The sequence below is a fragment of the Apteryx rowi genome, unplaced genomic scaffold (assembly GCF_003343035.1).
Source record: "Apteryx rowi isolate R43461 unplaced genomic scaffold, aptRow1 scaffold_72, whole genome shotgun sequence".
In the NCBI taxonomy this organism is placed as follows: domain Eukaryota; kingdom Metazoa; phylum Chordata; class Aves; order Apterygiformes; family Apterygidae; genus Apteryx; species Apteryx rowi.
Genome location: NW_020451005.1, coordinates 1,767,848 through 1,791,850, shown reverse-complemented (window position 1 = coordinate 1,791,850; position 24,003 = coordinate 1,767,848). Strand labels below are relative to the sequence as shown.

The window sequence follows — 24,003 nt, the reverse complement described above, 5'->3', positions numbered from 1 at the left end:
TTAACTGTTCTTCAGGGCAAGGGTGACAGTAGCTGGAAAAGGCCCTCTGAGGGTGGTGAAGACCACAGGAGTCAGACTGCTGAGGGTCATGAGGGGAACCCACTGCTGAGAATTTCATCAGCTTGAAACAGGAGAGACTTCTCCACACAGACTCCAAAATAGGAATCAGGGCTTCAGATTATTTGTCAGGAACAGTCTAAGGAGATTTTTGGTTTACCTGATTGTGTGAATGAACACAGGCTTCACTAAAGGGGCAATTTTGGATACAGTTTTGAAAATGTGACATACAGGTATTCTATTGGATGCACTTTCACTGTTAAACCTACTCGTTTCAGTAGTGTCTATAGATTGATGTTTCACTTGAGACAGTCAGTGGCACTTCAAAAGCTTTGACTGTACAGGCTTTCCATAGTTTCACCAGTGTGCTCAACTAGAGCTTAAACAAACTTATTTATGTTTCAGGTCCAACCTGTGCTATAAATTAGATCAAAATTGTACTTTAGTGTGCTACCTGGGCTGGATCTATTCTGTTCATGTTATAGTTGAGTTCTAGCTGTCAAGTACACATGGTAAAATCACTGAAAGTCCCATGTACAAGGCATCAAGCTTGGAGTTTTCTGAAAAGGACAATAATATGGGATATAAAGAATATTTTGCAGATACATTTAGAACCTGATCTTACACAGTATCGAGAACCTTGGATTCCCATTCACTTCAGTGGGCATAAAGGATGCTTAGTGTCTTAACAGGAGGGTTTTGACACATTGGAAGACAATAAGCAATAGTGGCAAAAACAGGAAACTTTTTCTTCTAGATTACACTTTTCCTTTTCTATTTCAATGACACCAGCTATTTTGACCCACTGAGCCACACACCAGTCATATGAGAACATAGGGCTGTCAGATATTTATACGGCAACAATGCGCTCCCATTTAAATGACAGTTAAAATTCCTACCGAAATTCCTGAAATTCTTACTTTGTTGCATGACTTCAAGGATCTTCCTGAACTCATTCTTTACATTCATCAGCCTTTTTTCTTTAAGTAAGTAGGTATTCTCTACAAATAAAAACAGGAAATAACAAATAGTAAATGTTGTAATATATATATATACATGTTGATATCTATATATTTTAAATTTGGGCTCAGCATCCGGTTAATAGATTTGTTTCTCTCTCAAAGGCTTATTTCCATCAGTTAAAGGCAATTACATGATCAAAGGCAATTAAATTCTAAAATCAGTAAAAAAACCCTAAAAAACAGGAAGGAAGTGTGAATTTGTTAATTTCACAAGCAGGAAAAATATTGTTATTTGGACAAAGTAAAACAAAGATGATGTGCAATCTCCTGTCAAAATCAGGTTAAATTTTGATACCAGTGATATTTTGCAAACAATCAGTGCACTGGTAAAAAGTGTACGGATTAAGAGCAAATACTGTACCTGGAAGGATCCTGAACTGGTGTCTTTCGAAGAGGTTCACAGGGGGTTTGAGGCGCTTGTTTCTTTATTAAGTTCTGTTATAACAAGAAAGTGTGTTAATGCTTTAGATTTACAGCATTCCTATTATTAGTGAAAAGAAGCCCAGAAAGTTTATTTGAAAAACATGTAATACAGTAGAAAGTCACAAGAGAAGGAAATCTTAGACAATATAGGGATGAGCTACGTGACAGAACTTAGAAATACAGTATTGACGGGGACTTCAAGAGATGGGCGAGATGAGTGATTCTCACCCTTGTATTTTTATTTCTTGCACTCCTGCCCAGTAGTTCTCAACCAGGGGCCTGTTCTGCAGAACGTGTCCTGGTAGGAGCATCTGGGGAGCCAAGAAGGAAAGCGTTTGGGAGGATATGATGGCAAAAAGCGCACTGAAAGGTGGCACGGCAGTGAGAAGAGTCTATCCAGGGGAAGAAGCGAGCAGTGCAGAAAGCACGAGCAGGGAGAAGGGGTTCAACAAGCAAAGCTGCCACCTCTCAGAAGGCTCTTCTGACTGGGAGATGACCAGGACAGCAGATGGCTGGGTGGCAATGGCTTTTCTCCACAGCTTTCGCCAGCCACGTGCTGCCTTGCCCCTACCGTCTGTGATGCTCGGCCGTGCTCTTTCCTCACTCCACTGCTGCCCCAACACCCACCTCCCACTGCACTTTCCCTCGTCCCGCTGACTTTCCAGCAGCATACCTCCCCCTGCCTAGTTACAACTACACCACCCCTGGGGGATTGTTCCTATTTTGGGAACTACTGATCTGGTTCACCTCCTTAAATGAAGAGAGTGCACATATATCTAGTCCATTCCTGACAACCATTTGTCAAATCTATTCTCTAAGGCTTTTGAGGAGGACATTTCACAACTTCCCTGATCTCTCTGTTCCAGTGCTTCACAATCTTATAGCTCAGTTTCTTCCCTAAACACTTAAGATAAACATTAATTGCAAAAAAGCTGACTTTTTTTCTTGTCCTACCTTTGCTAGACATGAAGAATAAAGGAACACTGTTCTCTTTTATAACAATTCTTTATATTCTGCAACACTACTTTCCTTCCCCTAATCTTCTCTTTTTGAGGCTAAGCACATGCAGTTCCTTCAGTCTATGGAAGGAGACCATGGTTTCTGACCTCCGTATCATCTTTGGCTGGATCTTCCCTAATCTGTCACTCTCTGCAGTGTGATGCCCAAACCTGGACTGTTTATACTAAATGTATGAAGAGTATCTGAGAATTAGCCTAAGTTACCAGGTGAAGTCTCAGCTTGCATCAGGGCAACATGTACATTGGAGATTTACTCTACATTTAACAATGAAAATATACCAAGTAATGTTTTCTGAAACCAGGCCTAAAGTACATCAATGGAAATTCCTCCATCAGCAGACCACATCTAAAAAAATCTAATAAAGCCTAACTGAATACCAGGAAGCCTGCTCATGGTTACACAATATATGACTTCTCTCTTTGCCTTAGGAACTCAAACATTGTGAAGCAGCTGAGAGCCACACGCAGTTTGAAAGTGCTCACAAAGGGTCTGGAGCACATTGCACTCTCCCAGCTTTAAGTCAGTGTCGCATTTTTGCTGTTTCCAAAGGAACCTGGATATTGAAAAAGGGGGGGCAAGACAGGTGGGTGACTAAGCCCAAAACATGACTACATATGTATAGTTCCATATGCATTTGTAAGGAAACACATGTAAAAGCAGGTCTCTGGCAGCTATGTATCTTACATATATTGACACGTACAAAAAAGAGTGGAGATGTGCACATAACAAATGAGGAATTATAACATAAATTGCTTTTCTCATGCACCTTTTGGCCTTTTGCCTGCACACTTGGACACTAAGCTATTACTGGCTGATTAAGAGTTCCACCCTCCCAGCAAATGAGAGGCACTGTCAAGGGTAACTGATGGAATAGTGAGCTATAAATGTTTTCTTGGCATTTGTTTGGGCTGTGCTAGTTGGGAACAATAAAAGCATCTCGTATTCATAATGATAATACATACATACCACATCAAATCATACCATCAAGCATTTTCTTTCTATTCTATCTGTTGTGTAAATGCAGAGATAAGCACTAATATGTATTAATAGTATGTAACTATAATTAATCATAATAGGATGTTCCTGACATAATATTGCTGTTGATAAAATACAATGAAAATTGTCTGGTCAAATTTTCAGTGCAGCTAGAATTGGCATCTCTGCTGTTCTCGGAGTGTACATGTGTCTTTGTAGAGATTGTTGAGTGCTGAACACTTTAAAAAATCTCACTATTTCATTATGTTCCTAGGAGAAAGCCGAGCTGTTGGGTCCTTTAAATGTACAGCATAAATAGTGAAAAGAGTGAAAGCCACACCTACAAAGACTGAAGCGAAAACGATCACTGGATCACTGACTTCAATAAGAACACAAATCTGGGCACCGTTCTCTCAAAAGATTATAAAGAAAATGAAGCAGGCAACACCTCTGTTCCTTCGACTGCATGTCCATGGGATGGGAAAGTATTCAAATCCCTTTTGCATTGCTCAGGGACTGTTGGCCCTTATTAAACCAAAACAGCACTGACAGAAATCCACCAGCTGATGAAGAACTGGAACAGGCCTATTGTTTCGGGGATGTGAAAGTTCTTAAAAAAAGAGAAAAATAGGAAGGCAATATTTTGAGGGGAAGACAAGAAAAGTAAGAATGTGAGTAGCATGCAGAAGGTGACTCAGAAACCATTTTTCACTGTGTCTTCCAATAAAAGAATGCAGTGGTATCTAACGAAAATAGCAGGCGGTGGGCTCAGAAAAAAGACACCAGGAGGGTTTTTTTGTGCATTGCTAAATCACCTTGTGGGACTCCCTGCTGCAGGATTTTGAGGATGCCACAAGTTTCTGTGGGTTCAAGAAGTGACAGGAGAAATGAATAGGAGAAAAGTCCATACTCTCTCCTGCTTCTCCACTATGGGCCACACTCAGAAAAAGGCCAGGTGGATTTTTGGTTCGACTCTGCACATCTGTTCTTATGTTATGTTTTTAGTTTTATTTACACACACACTTATTCCCATGTCTGTATTTCAGGACACTAATTGCAAGTCTGCCATGGGTGAACAAGCACAAAAGAAGCATAAACATAAAAGTACACAAATGGCAAATCCCAAACTTGCCTGACCTGGGATAGTGCTAAGGTGAGAAGATACTTGCGTTTGGGCAGATTTTGTGACTAACTTGCTTAAGGTGCACAAAATATTGTAATATAATGCCTCAAATAAAAGTCAGTGACAGTACTGCTATGTTTTTACATATACTAAGCTACACATATGAAAACAACAATGCATTTGCAGCTGGCCTTAACATGAGTAAACTCCAACTATGTTGTACATACAAAATAATATAGTAATATAAGGCAACACACAATATTTTCATCACATCTGTTTTCACTGAGACAATGAATTCCACGTACTCACGCTCACTGTTAACTAGTATTGCATTTTTGTCACAGAAAGAGAGAAAGAAAGACAGACTGTCCCACCGGATTCTTTATCCCCCATCCCTGATTTGCCAGGGTATGCTGGCTTAATGCAACCGATGAGATATAACCCAGTATTCTCATCTAAAAATTACTTGCATTTTGAAAGGTCATGCAGCTGTTTTCAGTTATATAATCTGTAGAATGATGCAGTGGGGCAGAAATGAAGACACAGCAGCAAATAACATCACTGCCAACAACATACGCACGTCCCACTCTCATAGAAGATTCTCCTATTTTTTGTGTCTTGATAAATGAAAATTGATGTAACGCTTTTTCAAAAGCAGATTGGGCCCACATGTTCAGCCATGGAGCCTGAGTGGTTCACTAGGAATGGAGGCAGTTGTACTTGGAAGTTTTATGAATATAAAGATTAATGAATTTGTACAATTTGGGCATGCAAAGCATTTTTATCAGGCATATTCCATTTAGAATAAGCAGTAAACCATATATAAGGGTTGCGTCAAAGTTTACTGAATAGGGCCCTTGGTAGCTAATGTAACATTTCTCCAACAAATCAAAGGTATTGTTCTATGCTCACATGAATATACAGTAGCCATTACCTTAAATTTAAAACTCACTGTGAGCAGCAAACACACTGTGGGGATATGAAGGCCATATTGTATCAGTGGAGTCTGCAGAGATTTTCTTCATATGGCTTTGCCTGGTTGAAATATATGTTGCAGTTGAAAGCTAAAGGGATTACTTTTGAATAGTCATCACAAAGGTTGATTATATTCGTATATCATTTAGCTGGACCCTGCAGGCTATTATTCCATTAGCTATGCTGGCCCTGCACTGTCAAAAAGTTGATCATATAATGTAAAAAGGTTACATGCTCTGTTAAGGTATGCGAAGTAACTCAAAGCAGTAATCTTTTAAGAGCACTACAGCTTTCTACCTGAAGTGAGATTGCATTTAAAATAATACTGCAAAATGGAATAAATACAATAAACCTATTTCTGTTTCCTATTTTTCCTATTTTGAATAGGCCTTTTGTAATTTAAATAAATTAATTGCACCATGTAAGATATTTGCTAAAGTGTATTTTTCCAACCTCAAATCCAAAGGACCATACTTCAAAACAGCTGGCTTTAAGCTAAACATTCACCGAAATTACATTTCTGGTGAAAAAGATTTGCTGATTAGGTTTCTCTTGCAGATACAAACACACACACACACACACACACACACACACACATACACACATTTTCTTTCTCTGCTTAATAAAATGGATCTTCAGATAGTTCCATTATGTAGATACCTTAATATTATTTTATGCTAAAACATGGACAGAACATTAGATTGAAAGCATCTTACCGCTCCACAAGGCAGAGTAATCATGGACTATCCCTAGACAGCAAATGATCCCATTGGGGAAACAATACAAACAACATGGGCTAATGAATCATGATAGTTATTAATCATAGGCATTTGTAAGAGCCACATGTAATAGAGATGAACTCTCAATATCAGAAAGGTTAGAAGGTGGGACTGAGAAAAGGACGGGAGATTACCCAGTTGCATTTTAGAATAAGTTTATTGACGAGCATTTACTTCAGCACAGTTGTGCCTACACTTGCTTTAATCTTTGTGAACAGGCAGGAAAAGAGAGACAATTTAGTCAGCTCGGTCCACTTAGCTTTCAGATTCTTGTAGGACAATTTGGCAAAAATAAATAAATAAATCCACAGATACAAGACCCTTAGGGCTTAAGGCCTAGTTAGAAATGAGACAGTGCTTCTTTTATTAGACAAAGTTGTTTAATTTAGACTGTAAAAATGCTAGAGTTGGTTCTCTTTTCAGTTTACCATATATATAAGACAGAGCAATGAATGAATCTTTATGAGTACAAATGGGAGCCTTAAATGAACTACAGCAGGCATATTGAACAGGTAGGTTTCTCTGAATAAAGGCTTTATAAGGTAAGTTTATGAATGAGAAGCAGAATTTATTTTATATGCTTTTAAAAAGTCCACTCAGACTATAGGACTGTAAGGAAAGGACAGTTTTTTTCTGGTTTAGATGAGAAAGCCTAATATGAAAACAAATTTTTCCCTGCCTAGTAAGGTCTGTGGTTTACTTATTCACATGCATGGTCCTCAGACGAGTTAATGTTCCTCTCTCTCATAGTCTGAGCATGGGTCAGATGCCTCTACAGCAATGGCCATCTCTCTTGCTCTTACATTCTTCAGCCTTGTTCATTGTGAAAATTATACACTGGTCTATGACAGTATGGTATGGCAACATTTTTGCACAAACCGTTTCTTGAATATCAACTTTAAACAGCAGCTCTGTCAGGGTCAGATTGTTGACTACAGACAGAAAAAAGAAATTTATCAAGACCAAAATATTACATTGTGTCTTTTGTGTAGCTGGAAATTAGGGAAAAATCACAAAAAATCTACACAGATTTTGGCAAGACAGAAAAAACAGCTTTGGAAAACACAGCCATCAAGAAGAGCACTTCAAACATGGAAGAAACCTAAATAAAATCACAGCCACTTTATAGTTTTATGCTTATTGTCATTAAATTTTACATGAAATCCAAACTATTATTCTAAAGTTTGAACACAGTATTTTGTCTCTGGTTATACTGCAACGGAAATTTGGGAGAAATTAAGGAAAGAATGTTTCAGATTCAATTGTTTGAAACTATCTTGGTCTAAGGCGAAGTTTTCCAGCAACTCCAAGCAGGCTGAAAGCCTGCCCAACTGGTTAATCAAGGTTTCCGCAGTGTGAAGGAGAAGTCCCAGAAAGCCCAGAGGAGGGTTTATTTTCTTTCACCCTCACCCAAATGTAGAATAAAGATCATAACTGGAACCTACTTGCACTCTCCTAAAGACAGAATAAGTCCGTAGGAACTTCCTGCAAGAATTACTTTTGAGCAAATGGGCGGCTGCTCTAGCATGTGGTAGAAGCCAAACTGACCCTCGGCTACTCGGAGGATTTGTTGAGAAGAAAACATACAAGCGTCATAAAAACACATTTACTACTTCTGTTTCTGCTGAAGACAGTTAGCCACCACTAAAGACTGAGCCCAAAAGCTACCTAGCAATTCTTATGCAAAGAAATCCTTATCTGGCTCACAGAAATGGTATTTTATATTCCTGGAGAACTTTTGCCAGGATTTTTAAAGACATTCCTATATGCTTTTATAAAAATGTATATATTAATGATGTGCAGACATTTTTAGCACACATCTTTAGAGGTATGAATAAATCTAATCTTTTCACAAAGGGCAAAGAAGCAGTAAGTGGACTGATGTTTTAGATAATATAATGATCATAGGAGGGAAAACATATTCATGCTCAGTTTGTCTATAGAATTACCATCATGGCATTCATTTTATAGAAAGGTATATCAGATGCTCAAGAAATAAGTAAAATACAATAAATGTGAAATCACAGATTTCAGACAGAGCAATGATTCTAACACCAGTTCATGCCCAAGTCAATACACTGAAAAATTCTTGCTGTCTATCCTCCAAATCACTACCGCTCTTGTGCTGTAACACTCCTAAATACTCTTGCTTATGAACCTACTTTATGCATTTACTATGAACTTTCTCGCATGGCTACACATAAAACCTTTAGTGCCTCACCCTTGACTCATATGAAGATACTGCCTTAAGTTTGGGCCTTTATAACAACTTCCTAACAATTAAAAAGACAGATAGAAGGACAGTTTGTAACTATGCATTTTATACACACCATCTTCTACCCATTGAGCAAAATACGTAACTAAACAGAGAAGCTCAGTATTTCAATCACTGGTAGCATGTGATATTTATTACTGAATAAGCAGCTCGATGTATCTTCAAAGGATCTGGCTGTTAAAGAATGCTTAGTTCCCCTCCTCTGAAATTCAGGTCCCTTTAAGGTGCCCTAAAAGGAGGGAAAGCTGTAAAGCTCAGATTACTTAAACACTTCCTCTTGCTTAATTATATGGCATTAGCATACTGAGGTTCAAATATAGTAACAGACTGCTCTGATTAGAAATATCTGTGATTTTAGTTGTCTTTGCTTTCATCTCTGTTTTGACGAGCGCTGTACGAAACGTTAACTGAGAGTTTCTTGTTCTGCAAATCTTATTCTTTATGTTCTGGTATTTGGCTTTGTTGCTTTCTGGCCTCTAGTGGCCTACGTACTTTTCTGTAATTATACGTAAGAGTACTTTTTTCATGGTTAAGACTTCTGTATTTCAGCATCTCCAGTGACTACACTGCCTGGTGGCTCACAAACTATTTATCATCTGAGACCTCTATAAACTATTTTTTTTGCCTGGGAAACTGTCTTTCAACAGCTTAGCCAAAGGTATCTGAAGCCAGTGAAGCAGAGAAAATCCAGCAATGCATCTGCTACAAAAACAAGGATGCCAGTGAGATTTTTTCCTCCCTTATCAAACTTTAGCTTTACATCTTCTAACACATCTTAAGCATGAGTGAATCCGCTCAGGCTACGGAGATGTGAGGGAAGCATCTGGAAGATAATGTTCTTTTCAAAGCAGAGGCAGAGTCCTTCATAGAAGGAGTATCAATTTTCTTGTGACTGAAGTTTTCTGGGGAAAATACCATCCTCTGTAGCAGGTAAAGTCCTCCTCTAAGACTGATGCACAGTGTTGCTACTTTTCTCTAAAAGAAGGACTATTTTCACAGCACCAGAGACCTACCATGGGTATGGAGAGCTCAGTGAGTGTGCAGTATTCTGGAACAGGCTTATGAAGTTAAGGGCAGAAATAAATATATACTTGAATCATTTTTCCAAGAAACTTCCATTCTAGTGAACATGCCCTCAGAAAGGGTGTTGCAGCAGCTGCTAATTGTGGAAGCCACCCAGACAGAATGGCATTGATGGACAGCTGAAGAAGAGGGAAGGATTGTCCACAACTTGCTACTCCAGCCCAAAGGCTTTATTTAGTGCCTCCTTGTTAATTTTTTGAAGAAGCACCCTTCAGGCTTCCTCCCACGATGCCCATAAATATCCATCAAGCTACCTCATTGTCTTCACGTTCTCTTTTGCTAAAAGGCCAAACCAAACGTTTTTTTGATAGTACTCAATCAACTGTTATTGAGGCACTGCTTATTCTGCTGATCTCCTTGGCTGATTTTCCCAATGGAGTGAGATCAAGCCTAGTTCTCTTCACCAGGCATTGGGAAAAATAGTGCTGTTGGTCAGAACAACACTGACTTTTGGGTTTCTTCCTCTTAGTTTTTGGATTTATGGTCTTGTTCTTCCAGATGACATGTTAAGCATTGATGGGACAACTTAAAAAGCCACAACTTGTCTTCTTCCCTCTTTATGGATAAGTAGAGAACTCCAGTTTTCAGGCCAGTCATCCAGTTCTTTTGAGGAGAAACAGGTTCACATGAAAAAAAGATTACACTGAAAAACGGAAATGGATTTTCTGTTTTATTAGCAGTCAGCATACGACTTGTGAGTTACTTTAGAAAGTTACAGAACTACAGAGATTTTTAAAAACATGTAAGTAGGAGCCAGAATTTAAAAAAATAAATGCTCTGGCCAGTCTGGGCCTGATCCTCAAGTGGTACAATCAGTGCGGCTTCACTGAAGTCGGCATGGTTATGCCAGCTATGCCAAATGCTTTCAAAACAGGTCTTTTTAAAAATATCTGACTTCAACAATTTTAAATTCACTTTGAATTATGCCATATGAATCACTTTTTTTTTTTTTTTGCTCTAGGAATAGCAGAGCTCAGAAACATCCACCAGGCAAATAAATGTACTCATGGTGTTTCCTGCCACTCCAGTCCTAGACTGGCAACAAGGATGAGATGAGAACCACTGCAGAATAGTCTCAGCATGGCAGTGGCTTAACAAGGCTGCATGGAAAAAGGACTTGGGCCTGAGGGAAGGAGAGCAGAGACAGGTGATCTGATTTCTTTTGGGCCCTTCTCCCAGTGACAATGCAAGGGGAGAAGAGGAAGGGGGATATTTCTTAGTTGCTGAAAGGTTTCACTGGCAGTCCGGTCCCTCACAGAGGCATTGGTGGAAGTGGAGGCAGACACTTTTTCAGTTATTGCTGCTGCCTTATCCTCTTTGCTCCATGATGGCAGTGTAGTTTGAAGTGCCTTCCTAAGAGGTGGTAAATTGTATGAGGTCACCAGTTTGGAAATCAGAAAGGAATTTTTCCCCATGGGGAAATACTAAGAGGTTTTTTTTTTTTTTTTAAACTATTCTCAATCTGGGCAATCTGGTTTGAAATTAACACAGGTTTGAAATATCATAATTTCCCCAGGAAGTAAACAAAGTAAATGTGTGACTGTGGCAGTGTGCTCCTTTCCCCCTCAATGTGCTCTCTCCCCCTCAACCCGACCTCCCTATAAACAGAACATAAGCAGGGGCTAATTGATCATGAGCCAACTAAGACCCATCTAGCATGCAAATAAGACTACAAGTCAATCATATCCCCCCCATAAATAGGGGGCAGCCCAGAGCCCATTGAGCTCTCCTGCATGGCAGTGGGCTGCACTGCAGAACCTCCTCTTGAGCAGAGATGCCTCTCGAGGTTACTCCTCGAGGCTGAGAGATTCCTTACCCGCGACAGATCCTCGGTAAGTGATTAATAGCATGCTGAACTTTTGCGAACTTTGCTGAGTTATAACTCTGATTAATTGTGCACATAATCCTTTAGACATAAACTGTTGACCAAGTCTGAGACTAGGATTGGATCCAGCCATACCTAGGCTGCTCTCAGAAGGAGTTTAGAAAGCAAGGGGGTCCTTTCCGAACCTTGTGACTCAATGGGAGGGTCCCCTTCGCACATAATCCTTTACACATAAACTGTTGACCAAGTCTGCGATGAGGATTTGATCTGGCTGCACCCCGGCCCCTCTCCGAAGGGGTTTAGAAAGCAAGGGGGTCCAGTCTGAACCTCATGACTCAATGGGCGGGTCTCTGTTGCACGTGCATCTGATCCTGTCCTTCATGCAGTAAATAACTGAGTGAACCTTGCCAATCGAACCTCGTTAAATCATTCTAATTTACGATTGAACTTTGTTAAGTTGCTATCTTACCACAATAAACATAGTGCTGCTTCCCTCTTATGAGTGAAGTGCATCACTCCTTCGCAACAGCAACTTGAGATGATTTCAGCTATCTGAACCTACTACAGACCTGGAGACTCCTTGGCTGTACCATTAGCACCTTCATCGGATGAAATGAGTGTCTTTTTGAGGCTGGATAAATCCCAAGCATTAGGCAGAAGACCTTGAGTAATAGTAATCTGGTAATTTAGCACCAATCGTACTCAAAAGAACATTTGGTGCTTTGACAGAGAATCAGGTCTCCCCAACATAAAAATTGAATAAACCTGCAGCTTTCCTCTTAAAATCTATGCTGGAGTCTATACGTTCTGACCAAACCATGTTCCAATCTCATCATGAAGCTCACAAGGTAAAACAGATAAAATTTCTTCCTATATATTAGAATATGCCAGCTCTTCTTGGAAGTTTAAGAGTCTTCTAGCCAAGCTTCATTCCAGCAGAAGGAATATTTCACAGGCATGAACCTTGAAAACTGTCCTTCTTCCAATAGCAGAAGGTCAGTTTGAACCTAGTATGCAAATTCATTTATTAGACATAAGACTAAAACCTGTCCTTTTGACTTCTTCTAGGTTCTGTTTAGGTTGTACCTAATAATATATTATGAACCAGCTAAGAAGACTATTTGCAACATAAAGGAATAAAAATGCCAACTGTTCACAGTGACTTTGGTCTGTGCATTTGTTTGTACTGAATGTCAGAGACTGCGCTAGCATAGAGCCAGGCCAGTGCACTCGGTAATAGGAACAACAGTCCCCTTTATGCGCCTCTTAAGCAGTCACATAAATTCAGTATGCACAAAGAGAGCAAGGTGAGTCACATGCAAGCCTGGTAGGCAGATGGCTGTGAGTTAGCAATCTTGGAAAGGTTTACTTGCCTGACTGCAAATCTCTCCGGTGAAGTGCTTGCTGTGGCTCTATTTAATTCTTAATCTTTGCTTCTCTGTTTAATTCCTGCCTGCTTTGGAGACCTGTTGTAATGCAGCAGTTAAAAAAATATTCACATGTACTGTTTGGCTTCCCCAAAGACCACTAACTTAACACATAGGCCATGACAGCTGAGCTTGGCCTCCTAAGAAACCTAATCCAGGGTTTCCTCATCTCAGTTGTTGCCTTTCTTTCATTACAGTTTGATTCAGCCCCTAATGGATTCAGCTTTATAAAGTCAAAAAAAGAGGAAAAGAAAGCAATTTATTCATGTTTCACTAGAGCTCACAGAAGACATGAAATTTCTCTAAAAATGCAAATTATTTTGTGCCACACAAGTGAGACTGGGCAGGTAAAGCTCTTAGAGAAATGCTCTTTCCCAGGGCTAATGTTTTTATACCCAGTGATTGAATAAATCGATCCCTTTGCTATCACATCCCTTTTACTCTCCTTTTTTCTCCAGAAGAATGTAATCAAAGGTAGTGAAGCACCCTTTTTAATTCTAAGAAAATTGATTACGCTTGTTAATTTTGTTTTTAATCTCAGACATATCAAAATAAAGACCATAAACATGTGTCGCAGGAATCAATATCTCTTAACCATCAAGTTGGTAAAAACAAGGATTTAGTAAGAATCCAAGATGTAAAAGACTAATGTACAAACTAAGCCCTTATTTATGTAATGTGCCTTTATACAAGCTCAATATAAACCTGAAAGAAACTATTTCAGGAGAGCAGAAATGGTTTACTTGCACTGCATCAAAAATGACCCCATAAGACCTCCTTTACTGAGATAGCCCAGATTTTTAACGTGAACATATGTTTTTAAAGGATTTCTTGTCTTATGTCCAGTCATTCTTGTTAATTCATGGGACAGCATACTGCAGATGTGCTCTTTTTATGTTACATAAAGCAAAAATTACATTTAACAAGTGTAAGGTTGGTCATAAAAAATAAATAAAAATAGACTCTTAAAAGCTAGGAAATCACAAAGTGAAGCTATCAGTCATTCTTATTGAGAAGGGTGAGGACAATGTGAAATAAAACTTGCACATCTACGAACAGACATTCCTAAAATGCCAGCACTTGGCTGTTATTTCACATTCTCTATAGGTTGCTTTCATCAGCACAGTATTTCTTCCTTTAGGGGAAGCTGCAAAGTACTTTTTCACTAGATGCACTTTTTTAGTCATTGACTTCAATTTTAATAGCAATGAAATTAAATATTTTGAACTTACCTGCAAGTTTCTGTGCACGTGAAAGAATAGGAAACAAATTCAATATTAGTTTTTGAGCATTTTATTTCTGATTCTTGAGATCTTTAACAGAAGTATTCATGAATGTAATTGTTTAAGAGGCAATTAAAATAACTTTTACAATGACTAGTTTTCTAATAATAATAATCCAAGTCTATTGATCTGCGCACCTTAATGGTCTTTATACCAATTACACCAATATTATTGGTATTTAATTCTGAATGGTTTTACCCCTTCCTCACGGCAGAAGAAATATGCAATACTTCTTCAAAGAAGGAATATTTTCTTCAATTTTTGACTGACAGTAAAGATCTCTATCCTGCATACATCATTTCTAGCCAAGCTTTATTCTCTGCCAAACCTCCTCTGCTTAAGATGGAACAGTCAAAGACTTACTACAAGGAATTTCTCATCAGAAGCTACAATTACAGATTTGGTACAATATAAATTCAGGCCAAGACATGGAACCAAAGCAACTTTAGAGGCAGTGAGGTCAGATTTCTCTCTATCAACACATAGAAGGCAGACAGAGAAGTTAATCTTTCGACCACTCTTCATTGTTTGACACTATCAAAAATTGCTGTCTCACCTCAACAGGATGGATAAAGTCTGCAATAAAGTGTAAGTCAACAGTGAGACTAACACAGTTTGAATCTTTCCCGAACGTGGGCACTTGCCGATCAACTCAATGCCAGCACCAGCCCTGTCATTTGCAAAGCTCCACAAGGATTAATTCTCCTTTTGGTCCTTTGCAAGACCTGTGCAGTGCCGTGAAGGGGAAGGATCGCATTAGACAGCATCAAATGCCAGCAGTCTGCGAGTGACATGCACAGGTCAAGCGACTTTGTCAGTTGGAAGCACAACTGAATGTCTCGTTTCGACGTGTTATTTATGATGCTATCGATAATGTTATCTGATTCAGACCAGAATGACTACATCTGTGGAGACATCTGTACACTAAGCTACATCATTTCTGAATTTTGGGCAGTCTTTCTTACTATTCATTATTCCAGATGTCTAAGTGAAACTCAGAAAGGGGAATCATTCTGCAATCTTCCAGGACACTGGTAGTTTTGAGATCACTAAGTCAAATCAGCCAAATTAAAAGGATATCCAAAAATTAGAGAGTCTTCTGAAATATACATCTTTTTGATATAATTAGATTCACATCATTATTTGCAATGGTAGAAGAGCTTCATTTTAACAGTTACATGGAAAGGCAAGTTTGTATGTCACAGAGAGCTACATTTGCAACCACTCAATTCCCTGGAAGTTTAAGTAATGCTGTAACAAAGCAGAATATTTTATTATAGTTTATTCTGAAGTTTAATTCCATACACACACAAAAAGATTTACTAATAAACAATAACTACAGCTTCTGCCATTTTAAATGTACTTTTAGTAAGAAGCTTGATTTATGAAATGAGGGAGACTTATTTTGAGGAGTTCAGAATCTCTTTATGGCAACTAAAGTTATTAAAATAATTAATTAATTATTTTATATATAGTATCTTTGCTAAGGAAATATCTATTCACCCAAATCAAAGGTAAACCAACATCTTAGCATGAGCTGCACCAATGCCAAATTAGTGACTAAGGAAAGGACTGAATCCTGACTTTGTAAAACTTTATAAGTTTCTTCATTAACTACTGAGGGGTTGGTAGTAAATGGTTATAATTTTGATAATCTGAGCTGAATTTTTCCATTGGGGCAACTGAAACAGGATAATTCCAATAAAACATTTTCTGTACTGCAGGATATTCTCTGGAAAACTTTAGGTTAAGGTTTTTACCTTGCACTCAAGCCACCAAGGCAATTTAAAATATTAAGAGTATATTTGTATTCCATCTCTCCTTAGCTATGCTAAGATTACATTTGAACTTTTCTTCTAAAGCTGTTATTAAAAAAAAGGGGGGGGGGAGGAAAAACACACTAACAAGATCCTTAATAGTCTTAAAACAGACCATAAAGAAGTAAGTTAGTAGAAGGACTTCCCTTGTAGTTTCCTCATAGCCAGAGCATCATCCTATTTCATAGCTGGAATAACAGGAGAAATGCTTCCAAAAGCCCTGAGCACTCTTCATTATTATCTGTACTACTTGTGGATGTTAGAGGCCGGAAACCCAGGCCATGCAAAAGAACTGCTATCTTATAAGATGACCTTGCTTTGGTAGGTTGAAGAGTAGGGGGGGAGTGGACCAATCGATATGATCCTACTCCTTGAAAGCTGCAGAAGATTACTCTGCTGAACCCAAATTATTTAACTCTTATAGCTAAGAATTCATTCTGGTATAATTAAAGTACCTAAAAATTCTTACTTTCTCACCATCCAATCTCTTTTTCTTAAAATATCTGTACTTATTTTTTTTTTTTTTGGTATTCCTTACACTGATCTTGATTTTTAAGCAGAATCCTAGGGATCTTGCAGCAAAAAGTGGTCCATTTTTAAAACACCTCTTTTTTGTGTTATAACCCAAAGATAGAGGGTAAATTACAAAAAATAAGGAGAGACACAATCTAGATAAAAAGTAAAGTTATCAAATATGACTGGTGTGTCATTTTATTAGAACAATTGCTGCTTTTCTAGTTGATGCAGATTAAGACAACCCAAATGCTGTTCTACAATAGCTCCCCGTAAAGACAGTAGAGCTTGGCATCTTGAATGTAGGGTAGCTATTAGGGAAATAACAAGCTACTTTGAGAGACTGTCTCCCCAAACTGGTGACAGTCCAGTGATGCCTTGACTGTCATCAAGAAGTGCCAGAGAACCTCATTTTTTTCAGTTAATGGCCTTGAATCAAAATCCTCTGAATTTTTAGGATCATAGACTAACTGTAGCATTCACATGCAATAATCTCGCTCATTAAGGTATTAAGTTCTATCYTAACACAAGTCTCTCATGCTTTATTTTTAGGGTTTCTTCCAAACTTCACTCCTTTTAATTTCTGGCCTAAAACTATTAATGGGCCAGTTCATAAATATCTGTTTTTGTGTCAACATTATCCTTTAATCTGAAAGAATAACTAACTTGGTGTTTACTCAACTGTGTGTGTGTATGCGTGTGTGAACGCACACACACACATGCTCAGAGTCATTTCTCCTAACTACAGTGGGATTTGCAACATGCACTAAGTATTTATTTCGTTGTACACAGTGCTTACACCAGCAAGTTTAAAAGGATATATACATCTGGATGTTTAAATTTTGTTTTTAATAATACATTATGATGCTACTTAACAAGCACTAACTTGAAAGCAAATAGGACTTGCATCAGCAAAGTATTAATCAATATAAAAAGGTTATATAATATCAATCTAAGGCTACATTTTTACCTCTCTGCTTTCATGCACTGTTCTTTTTAAATGTAGTTCTTGACTATGTAAAGAAAGTAATAACAAAAAAAAAAGCTAGCAAACTTAGGACACTAAAGTAAAAGACTAAAAGCTAAGCCGTTGAAAAAGGAAGGGAAATTTTAGTAGTGTTCTTCAAAAAATTTTAAACAAATCATGATATATCTTAATTCAAACATACACCATACACTTGCGAGAAAACATAATTTGGTAAAAATTAATATGCCAGCTTTAAAGGTAACTTTGAAAAGCTCACACAATATATCACAAAGCTCGCACTAGATCTTCTGAAATCTTCAAAACAAATTAGCAAACTTGGAGCCTTTCGGGACTCTTTTATAAACACGAGATCAGCCAAAAGACTAAAGAATCACAAACCAATTTTTTTCATTTCTTGCAAATCTTTCCCCCCCTTCTCAGTGACCAGATGAAATTGTTAGAAGATACAAATCTTCCTTCTTAGAAAGCTGATACTTTCTATTGCTTTGTTACATTTCTGCACTCCAAATTCTTTCTCGCTCTTCCTTTCTCTCTGCAAGTACCCAGAGAATCCCTGGGTAGCTTCACTCAACAATTCCCTCCATTTGTTTCCTCAAAGAGGTTCAAATTTTTCCTCTAGTGACTGATCAATAATGAATGCAGTGGTATTTGCCTGAGTCGGCAGACAACCTAAAGCAATGTCTCTTGAGGAGTAAGCTTCTTCTTCTCCTAATTTGATTAGGATGTTATCTCTAAATCCCAACAATGACATTTTGCTATCAAGTTGAACCACTTTGTCTCTGATTATTTAACAGGTGCTGTGAGAAAAGAAGGAAGTCCCCGTGAAGAAAGAAGAAAAGATGGAAGAAAACCATAAAGATAACAAAAATGTGAAGAGGAGGATGAAGGAAGAAAGAGTGGAAATGGTAATGCAATTTTTTTCAGTAAGTAATGAATAAGACAGTGCAGTGAAGAAACAGTAAGTCACCAGAAGCTTAGTTACCACATAAAGGTTGTATTCTACCACTGATTACTGTGGAAGCTTCCCCTGGGCCTCCCAATATGCAAAAGAAGGAAAGGACATAGGTCTCTAACACATAGCTCTTATTTAAAAGCAGAATCAGGGTCTCTGTAGTTTGATATCCCTGTCAGAAATTCTCCCAAATAGCACAGTCGAATGTAGCTGCCTTGCAATCATTCTGTATTCTGCTCATTTGCTGCTGATACAGAAACCCGCTTGCTGTTATCATCTGAGAACATCAACTTGATACTGTCACTATACCCATATATAGCCAATGATTACTAGTTTTTAATCTGAGTTCTAATGTTAACTTTCATAATGCCAAAATATTGGAGACAATTTCTTAAAATATAAAAGCTGAAAGAATTCAGGGTGTAGGCATAAAAATATGTCTTTGTCCATTGCTTTATTTTATGAGGACTGCACAAAAGTGCCAGAGATCAGAATTTAGACACCAGGTCTCAACACAGATTGCATTATTTTCCTATTTCTATTTATGTCCTTACAACAAGATAGTGGGAATGAGTGTAATTGCATACTTCTTTTAAAGTTTCCATGAAAAAAAAAAAGAAAAAAAGGATTTCAAAGAGTAGTCAAGAAACAGAAGACCAGAACAGAAAGGCTCAAGTCCTAGCAATGGTGTTCACTAAGGAAGAACTTCAGCAGAAATCTACATCCGCAACTTTATTTACTAGATACGAATCAGAGGAATGGTACCAAACCAAAATAACAGTGGAAGAGGTTTAGAACAAACCAAGAAATGAATCACTGCAAGGAAATGGTATTTGCTCAAGAGATTTAAAGAACTCAAACATAGGTATTGCTTAAACTGGCCTCAACACCAGAGAATATGAAATGCTAAACATGACATTAATTAAAAACAAAAATGTTCCATGGGAGGATACACCAGTAAAAGTCCGACTTCCATACTACACAAATTAGTTGTAACTATAATAAAGGACTATCTATCATAAAATAATGATACATAGTGAATAAAAATGTTATAATGGGGGGAAAAAAAACCCAGAGGCTTCATGAGGTTACCGTCATTCTTTTGAGGAATCAGCAAGGATCTGGAGGAATATTATCTGGTTGATTAGATTCCCAGAATGCTTCAGATATTTTCTCTGGATTAATAACTGCTTAAGGGAGGAAATAAAGCTAAGAATAAACTGGATTGATTTTCACTGTGAAGAGAAGTATAGTAGTGAAATACAACAGGGATCTATGGAAAAATTTGTACTGTTAAACATTAAAAAAAATTAAAAATGTTAGTGAACAGCCAAGTGACAGAATCTGCTGCTGATACAAAATTACACAGGACAGTCAAAATTAAAACTGTAAAGAACTTCAAAAGGATTTCATGACTGGGCAATAAAGCATCAGATAAAATTCAATGTTGATAAATGCAAATTAATGCACATGTGGAAACTTTTATGCACAGAAAGATTGCAAGCTTCAGCTTGCTAGAAAGATAACTGATGGTTTGATAAAGAGGTATACACATTTTCACAAGTGGCATGAAGAAAGGGAGAGGGAAATGATTATTCACTGCTTCTCAAAGAACAAAAGTTGAGGAGGACCAACTGAAATTGCAAAACAAGGGGCTTAAGACAGATTCAAGGAAGCTACATTTTTTTCAATCACATGACATTCATTGCAATGAAATATCTTGGGTATCAAAGGTATGCAACAGTTTGAAATACACTGGACAAGTTCATGGACAAATGCAAGAAGGCCTATTAAACATAAAAGGATTTATATTCGACCTCTGCTTCAAAAAGTCCCCAACTTGCAGGTAGCTGAAAATGTGGAGAGAATACCAGATAGAAGCATTATGTCCTATTTGCCCTGTTCCTACATCTTTTCCTAACCTATTAGTCACTGCCAGACAGACACCAGACTAGATGAACCTTTGATCTGGCCTACTACAGTCATTTTTTCAGCATATTGTGTTACTGTTAGAAAAGCATGAGCATTTGTGGAGATTAGAGAAGGGTTAACCTAAAAAAACCCCAAAAAACAAAAAAACAAAAAGCACCACCGAAAACCAAAAAAACCACACCCTACCTGGAAATTCTTCCATTTGTTCACTGTATGAAACTGGACCTAACTTTACCTCTGCTAAACTCCATCCCAGGGTTTTGATCACTCTCTCAATTCTGTATGTTTGTATCCAGCCTATTAAACTTGACATTTGCTTAGCAATAACACCTATTTGGCTTTCATTCAAAAGCTACTAACAAATGATGGTATGTGAGCACTGATCTTTTCAAGATATTCAGTGGCTAGTTCTACTGGCAAAAATTACACTAGTTCTACCTGTTGTGCTAACGTAAGGGCATTCAGACTTTTTCCACAGCTATTATCTGCAATAAAAGATAACAGCATTGTCACGGAAGGACTGGACATTACACTATTATCTAGATAGTTCACCCAAGAGCTAGAGCAGGGAGAGATATTTCAGAGAAGAGCCCTTGCTCTACATACTAAAACTGGGAGCACACTGCTTTTTATGTGCTGAAATTCCCAGCCAAAGCACTGATATTTAAAAACAGAAGCCCCATTTCCTAGACTGCATGAAGTTTACAGGCTCGTCTTCAGCTTGTAGATCATCTGCAGCAGCCCTGTGGGAGGACAGTTTTTATAAATAAAATATTTGTGAACAGCAGTAGTCACAGCATTATTACAAACTCCAAAAAAAGATATCAAAGGGCACTGTTGCATGTGTTGAGCAACAAGTCTGCATTTTTTTTCCCTCCTGAACAGTTGTGTCCTTCAATACTAGGCCCAGAAGGAAGATTTTTTTAAGGGTAGTCTAAAATACAGTACAGGACATAGTTTTAATAAACTGACGATACTACTTTTGTGTATATGTGGAATTAATTTCACCTAGCAAATTAATTGCTGTTATTATTTTTACATATGTTGCATTTGACTGAGGATACATTCTGAAATCTTTGCTTAGTCCCTAACTGCCTTTTTCCAATGAAAGGGTGAAAGACTGAGAAATTCTCTTAAAATGAGGAAAAACAGCTGACCTCAAATTTGGCAAAGCCAGCATGTGTGGGGAGGGCCGGATGGCCCAGGGCTCTAGCTCAGGCTCCTGCATTTCTGGCAGAGTGACCCAAAGCAATCGTGGCAGGACCATGGAGACTGGTGATGGGTAAAAAGGAGTCAGCAGGAAAATGAATACAGCTCTAGATTGAATAATCTTTTAATAGAGTCTCCATCAACGTCTGGAAAGTTGACAATGTGCATCTATCTCCACGCTTTGCCGCCTTTTCTTCTTTTGCCCATTATATATCCAGTGTCCTCGTCTGTTAGGAACTTTGATCCACTGGGGAAGCACTGGTCTAGGAGGCCACAGAAACGGTCCACAGAAAAGTGTTTTTTTAACTAAAATGTGGTTGTGAAGACTGCCTGGTAGTCTGCAATGCATCTGAAGCTTGACAATGCTACACTGTCCCAGTGACTTGGGAATAGCTGCTTTATGTAGATGTCTCCTCATTCACATGGGAGAAGACCGATTCCTAAGTCACGGCATAAGTGGGGAGCACTTGGCTTCAGGTTTCATATTGTCTCTGGTCAAGCAAAACTCCAAGAACTTCAAGATTTGCACGTTATCAAATGGCATTAATGGGGGGGGGGGAAAGAAACAAAACCTTCTATACTATTCTTTCTACTACCAAACATTCTCAATTTATATAAGCTTGTATTCAGATGGAAGTGCTAAATCTTAAATATTCATAAATAATGTTTATAATATATTTATTTATAATTTACATTAAAAAAGTGACAAACTATAAATATGCATAAACGTATGGAAAGCTAGTTCATCAAAATACATCATCCAGCATGAAGTATATGCCAGCAATGAGTCTGCCGGACACAGAGCCAGTAATACAATATGATATGCAATCTTAGTGCTTTGTAAATAGACCATTACAGTGAGTTGATTAATGTGAAAAGCATGGATGATCCAAGAGCACGCTTTGGGATTAAATATTGCTACCAGACCTGCACATTATTCAGTAAAACCTGGCAGGAGTTTTAGTCCTTTTAAGTACTGTTATTGTACCACAGGCCAGACTTTCAGAGATGCTATCACTGGGACAAACACCTACATTGATCTTGCTCTTTCCTCACACACAATGGCATTAGCTTAGCTCAAAGACAGTAAAATATTGTTGAGTCTTGATTTTGCACGGTCACCAAACATAAGTCCTATGGGTGGCAGTAACGTATGATAAAGATTTTACAATAATCTTTGAAATTTTTAGGATAATGCACCATAAATGTAGTGATCCTTGTAAACCAAGGGTTTTGTACACACATTTGGGCCAAGTTTTCAAAAATATTTAACTTTCAAACTAAATAAAGACATCTAAATCTCCTTTTAGACAGTAACGCAGTGCGACTTTTCCTTTTAAGGTTCAAAGTCCCTCTGCATCTCATGAAGTTACCGGGACCAGTGTTTCAAAAAATTCTACTCATTTTCATCTGCTGTACTTATGTACAGGTGCTCAGATTGGTTCCCAGCAGTTACTGTCCACAGCAGAGCCCGACCTCCTTGTCCCAGAAGGGCTGGACGTTCTTCCCTTACAATGTTGTAATTCATTATTATTATTATTATTATTTTTTAGAGAAAGTGCCTACCTCAAGGTCCCCAAAAGAGAATCACCATCTCTGTCTGTGACTAACATGTATCCTGACAAAGCTATTTTCGTGACTTCAGTGATACATTTCGTAAAACATAGTTAATGTTATGTCCATTCTCTAGTAATCAGAGTATCTTTAGAACAAGCCTATTCAAGTAAGCTTCCAGTGCAGACTTTGTTCACCACATACATTATCAGTGTTGAAATAGGAACTACACAGAACATTCCCGGATAATATTACTTGAGCTGGGGGTCAAAGCTGCCTTGTATTCCTTTGGGTTGGTTGTGGGAGTTGGAGAAGACTTTAGATGATCATATTCCCTAAACAGTTCTTCTTCTTCTTCTTTTTTTTTTTTAAATAGATTTGTGTCTGTTGTTCCCCTTTCACTTACTCTATCTTTGGTGTAGTGTAGTATACATAATTTAAATAACCAGGGAATCTCTCTGGGCTCAAAACCACCTGCTGGCTTATATTAGCTAATTAATGGTGATTTATCCAAGTTACTAATTTGAGTGGAGCTGACTGCCTTTAGGAATTTTGTGAACGTGTAAGAATTTTGACTATAATTAGTCTTATTTGATGGGCAGTCTACTTAAAATACTTAAAAAAAAAAAGAAAAAAGTATTTGCCTGCCAGCAGATTTTTAACTATGCCAAATAAATGACTTTGTGTTGTTTTCTGGTTGAGACCATGTATTCAGGTAGTTTGTTTACCCTGCTACTCTATTTTATCTTTGACTCCCTCTCATTTTCTCCC

General features: G+C 38.0%; 1 protein-coding gene across 1 annotated transcript in view; it reads right to left on the bottom strand.

The window, feature by feature from the left end:
• Nucleotides 1-921: 921 nt before the first annotated feature.
• The window catches only part of TTC29 (tetratricopeptide repeat domain 29), a 152,259-nt gene continuing 129,177 nt past the window's right edge, over nt 922-24,003 (bottom strand). The window contains exons 14-15 of the mRNA XM_026087532.1: nt 1,441-1,514; nt 922-1,058 (exon numbers count right to left, since the gene is read on the bottom strand). Of these exons, the coding sequence (XP_025943317.1) occupies nt 1,477-1,514 (38 nt within the window). The 3' untranslated portion in view covers nt 922-1,058; nt 1,441-1,476. The remainder of the gene's footprint in view (nt 1,059-1,440; nt 1,515-24,003) is intronic.